We start from the raw sequence: 5,184 nt of genomic DNA, 5'->3' as shown, positions 1-5,184 counted from the left end.
CCCCGGCCCCGCGTCCCTGCGGCCCCGGGAGTCGCCCGGACGAGCACGAAGCGCATTCAGGAAGAGCCCTGGGGCTGCCAGCCAGTCCTCTTCCCGCTTTCTATCAACGGGGCAGCTGCATCGGTTCATTAAATGGCTTTGTTCTGTAGCAAATACGGTGTAAAATCTGCTTTCCCAGCAGTGTTTTTTATTTGTCATGAATCAAAAAACAAGACTGCCTTGAAATAAACATTGTTTCTTGTCTAAAAGGGAAGATACAATTCTAATGCACGTTTTAACGTTTAATAGAATCATTCTACTATTTATAGAACAGGAAAATGGACTTCTATAATTTTTAAATGCCCATTACACTTTTCAATTGTAATTTCATATTGGCATGCTTAAGTTAAATTGTTTCTGAAGATGGATTTTATTCTAGAAACATCACTTTCTCCATTTTTTTTTTTCCCCACTTGTAGCGGGATCTTTGATGACCACAAAGCATTCACAGCCGCAGTCTACGTTTGCAAAAAGTCTAACTTCAACAAGTACAAATACTCCTTATTTTAAAGCAGCAGGTACAATGTTATGTTGTTTCTTTTGTTTTTCTTCTATGGGCCTTTTTCCTCAGCGTCTTAATAGTAAAGTTCTTGAATTATGTTGTAGAAACCTGTATGTGCTTTCACAGTGGAAAAAGACATTATAGTATAGCACATTATGAATTACTCTTCAGTGACCATAACAATTAGTTTGGATTATATGACTAGAACATCGGTCCGTGTAAGATCTAACAATTAGAAAACAACCAGTTAAACTGCCATTGTGGTTCACGTGTTTTATAACCTCTCAGGATAGCTGAAGTTCTTGAAGGACTCCAGCATTCTGCAAGAACTTGTTACTTTTCCTTATCCATCATAAATACATTTTTCTAGATTGCTAAGGGGTGAATTGGGATTGGCTGAAAAGCTGTTCTTACTGGTAATTTAAGAGGTGATGCTGAACACGTATGAACAGCAAATGGCTGAGCTAGCTGCAAACCTGAACTAAAAGTAGGTTACGTATGTCAGCCCGCGTCCCTACCTAAACTGATTACTTCTGCTGAGAAATACTGGCTGAGGCGGCACTAATCCACGCTGAGCTCTGTTCTGGTGCTGTACCGATTTGTGTTGCAGTCCTGTGCGGAACTCCCGCGAGACCCTTGCAGGGTACCCTGCTGTGGCGAGCGGCTCACTTGGCTCACCCGCCGGCTCCCACAACACGGACTTGTAATGCAGTTCCCTGTATCACAAGGAGAGCCCTTTATAGTGTCAGTGCTTGCGTATGTACGCATAAAAGAAAAATTTCATGTACTTTAGACTATAAAGCTTTTTTTTATTTGCTTTCTTAATTTTATTCACGTATCTCACCTTTCAGAAAGTACAGAAATTCCATCTTACGTGACTAAATGTCCGAGCAACGGGCTTTGCAGTAGATTGCCACCAGACTGTATGACGTGTAACACAAACTATTCCTGTATATATGGGAAACCGGCCACTTTTGATTGCAAAGTCAAGCCACATGTTCATTGTCTTGTAAGTAACCTGTTATGTTTAAACCCAAATTTAAGTCATTTAATTAAATGGTCATAAAGTATAAGAAATTGATTTCCAGGTTCTTACATAGGCAGATCTGTGGTACATTTAATCCTCCACTGTAGGCTGTTGCTGTAGAGGCAGACCTACCCATCTCTGTTTTGCCTTTCTTGTGTTGGATCTTTTTGTTACACAGCCATGCAACTGAGTTAAATCCATTTGTTGACTAATCAAAACTACCATTTGGGGAGTGGGGGGGGCTAATTGTTAGAGGTACAAGCTGATCTTGCCCGTGAGACTGAACAAGTCCTTCTTTTGGCAGTAGCCTTAGATTGGAGGAAGCAGTAACGTGAAACTGGGCTTTAATAACTCTGGCTCAGTTTTCTAATGTTGATTTTTCTGTTGTACTTAACTACATAGAGGTAGCAAAAAGGGTAATTGTTATTTTGCCTAAAATGTCTATCCGTGAAATGTAATTTGATACTGCACGCTGTGATTTTTTTTTTAATTACTAGTGAAGTGATAACACTGTCTTTTGTAGGATCAGAATAACCAGGAGCAGGAGAACTTTACAATTAACATGACGTGCCAGTTTTGCTGGCAGCTTGCAACAACTGATTATGTATGTACCAATTCTACAAACTGCATGACAGTTTCTTGTCCGCGACAGCGATACAATGCCACTTGTACAGTACGGGACCATATTCATTGTCTGGGTAAGGTGGGCTAAAACAGCTTCTGTGAGCAAGCTTTATTCTAAATAATTTCTTAACATTTTTTCTAATGGGTCAATACAATGATTGCTTATGTCAGTTGCAGTAACAGCCTGCACCTTAATTAATCTATTGAAAGTCTTTATAGCCATGTTTTAATTTTAAAGCATAATAGTGACATCTAACTGTAAACATTGGCTTTTAATAGTGTTGTATACCTTCACACGAGATAAAGTAGTTCTGGTTTATTTTTGTCAATTTCTATGAATTAAACTAATTTGGACAGCACTAATAGAATCAATATCAAATGTCTCAGTGGGGTAATTTAAAAAATTCATGCTGGTTTCACCCGGCCAGTTTCATTTTCCCCCTGTTTGTTCAGTGACCTTGCATGCTTGCTGATGCAGGACAGAGATTGATAGGACAGAGGACTGTAGAGTATACATGAGCTTTTGCGTTGACAGTGTTTATTTCAATTAGTGCCAAACCTTTTAGACTCTTCTTGGAGAAATACAGTATCTTCTCGCTTGTAATTTTCTTACTCATTACGTGGTCTTTGTTATCTTAAGGTTTTTTTAATGTTTTCTAATGTTCAGGTAATCGTGTCTTTCCTAAGATGCTCTATTGCAACTGGACTGGAGGTTACAAGTGGTCTACTGCCTTGGCGCTGAGGTACGCAAGACCTGTTAGATAACGTCAAGCTAAAATAGCTAATATTAACAAATAGATTAATTGTCTTTAAAATCTTCAGTTTGTGCGGTTTTCTGCTTCATATTTTTTAATGGTGTACTGAATAACCAGTATTTCATATAGTCTGTCTTAGAATTTGGAGGCATAGGTTGCAGGAAGATTTCATACGTGAGGGTACCAGCTGTCTGCAGTAAACAGAGCTTGAAGGAAAACATTTACACTGTTTCTGCATCAGATGTTCTTCCTTCGGAGTAAATGTCCGTGATTCTTGCGCTTCCTGAAGTGATCCATTTTCTGAGTAGAGAGGACATGTTTGCGTCTATTCTGCAGAGTGTCAAATGACATACAAATGCTCAAAAAAATCTGCAGATTTATGTGTTTTTCTCCCAGTTTTTTTTTTATATGTTTTACACAATTAGGGCTGAAAATTATCCAAATTATTTCTTGGCATCTGAAATGAACGCAGCTGTTTCTGAATTGGATAGGTGTCCCTGAGCTGGCTATAGTTGGTTCTGCATTTGTTACGGCTTTCTTCCAACTGTAACAGCTACAAACACCTTAAGACAAAATTTCTTGCATTTGAAATTATTAGGGAAGAGTCCAGCGTAGCAGTATTGAAAGAAACAATTCAGGTTATTTTTGGAATATTAGGCCATTAGAGCACCACAATAGTGATTTGAAAATAACTGAAGTTCTCTCCATGGTAAGATGTTTTTTTTCATTAAACTTTAATATTTTAAAAGTGGTTAATAGGATAAATTAGGTAATGAGACTCTCTATTTCTGGAGCCAAAGATAAATAAGAGTGATTAAGAAAGCAATCTGACACACTTGCCTTTATAGCACGAGTTGTTTTCTCTGCTGCGAGCTGGAGAAACTTGCTGTTGCCTGACGACTGCACGGGGCCGAATTTAGAGTTTGGGCCTATTTCTGTAGCTTGTATGTTGGGGTTTTTTTTAGCTTCTGCTAGCTTAGAAAAGTCAAGATACATTTATCATTTTTATTTTTTTTATTGCTTGTCATGAATGAAAAACTGTCAAGTCTCTGGATAGTATTAGTTAGCTAAGAAATAGTGCTATTTCATCAAAAGCTTTCTCATTTAATAACCTAGTCAGCTCTTTTTGTACAAAAACGTATAGTTTCTTGAACGATGTCGAGCAAAACTATCATCAACTTGTAGGTATGTCAGAGAGAAGTGTGTATGGATACCGAAACCGAGTTAATCTAAAAATAATAATAGTGAATCATGTTTTTATTCTTACAGCATCACCCTTGGTGGATTTGGGGCCGATCGTTTCTATTTGGGCCAGTGGCGGGAAGGTCTGGGAAAACTCTTCAGCTTCGGTGGCCTTGGAATATGGACGCTGATTGACGTGCTGCTGATAGGTGTTGGCTATGTGGGACCTGCAGATGGGTCGCTCTATATTTAAATGTGGGTGCCACGTGTTTCGGAGAGGAGCAATTGCTTGGAAAGGGCTCTAAGTAAAAGAAGGTAGAGTTTGAGCCGTGAAGGTAGAATGAAGAACAACCGTTCTTTCTTTGTGCATATATTTTAATGTACAGTATCTGTACTTAGTTTGCCTTTAACTAAGGTAAAATAAAAGAGTGGATCACCGAGCAAGTTGAAATTCATTTGCTTTCTCCTGTGGACATGTTATTTTTCTATGAAAACGATTGCCTGGCTGACCTCATTCCGCACTGAGCTTGGACTTGGGTGTTCTGTCAAGCTCTGAAAGAGGTGCAAACTAACGAGTTGTTTACTTCGTATCGGTATGCTCGAGTTTAACTTTAAGGCTAACTTCCCTAAATACGTCAGTAATATGTTATATTTTTTGTATTTGTGGGAGGATAATTTATTTGCCTGAATTACTCTAGCTGTATGCTGATCGCCATCCTTTATGAGGTTACATTCATCTCTCTTTTGGGATATGGCAAGAGCTAATAATTGCTTAGTGACTTGCGGACTTAAAATTGTGGGGTTTTTAGAATTAGGCTGCAGTGACACGAAAGCTAAATACGGGACGACTGAAATAGATGTTAGCATTGTTCCAGCATGTCTTTATTTTGGTTGGCTTGGAAAGGCACAACTTGTATTCTTGTGCTAGCAAGCTTGCCAAGCTAATTTAAAAAAAGGGGTTGGCAGTGTAATCGGGGCGTTTCTCCGTTTATGACGTAGGAGGGTGACGCAGCGAAGCGGGGTGGGCGGCAGGGTGGCGGCGCGCTGGCTGGCCG

General features: G+C 39.3%; 2 protein-coding genes across 2 annotated transcripts in view; both read left to right on the top strand.

Moving 5' to 3' along the window:
• The first annotated feature begins 451 nt into the window (after nucleotides 1–451).
• Nucleotides 452–4,569, top strand: TM2D3 (TM2 domain containing 3). Its single transcript, XM_009885751.1, has 5 exons — nucleotides 452–557; nucleotides 1,393–1,550; nucleotides 2,092–2,266; nucleotides 2,860–2,935; nucleotides 4,217–4,569. Exons 1-5 carry the CDS (start codon nucleotides 470–472, stop codon nucleotides 4,380–4,382), a joined length of 663 nt encoding a protein of 220 aa, XP_009884053.1. The 5' UTR covers nucleotides 452–469; the 3' UTR covers nucleotides 4,383–4,569.
• A 550-nt stretch (nucleotides 4,570–5,119) lies between these two features.
• ADAL (adenosine deaminase-like) overlaps nucleotides 5,120–5,184 on the top strand; it is a 9,171-nt gene continuing 9,106 nt past the window's right edge. Inside the window, 1 exon segment of the mRNA XM_009885782.1 lies at nucleotides 5,120–5,124. Within this exon segment, the coding sequence (XP_009884084.1) occupies nucleotides 5,120–5,124 (5 nt within the window).

Source organism: Charadrius vociferus, unplaced genomic scaffold (assembly GCF_000708025.1).
Source record: "Charadrius vociferus isolate BGI_N301 unplaced genomic scaffold, ASM70802v2 scaffold325, whole genome shotgun sequence".
NCBI classification, from domain to species: domain Eukaryota; kingdom Metazoa; phylum Chordata; class Aves; order Charadriiformes; family Charadriidae; genus Charadrius; species Charadrius vociferus.
Note: the sequence above shows the minus strand (reverse complement) of the source record. Positions and strands in the feature narration are given on the sequence as shown.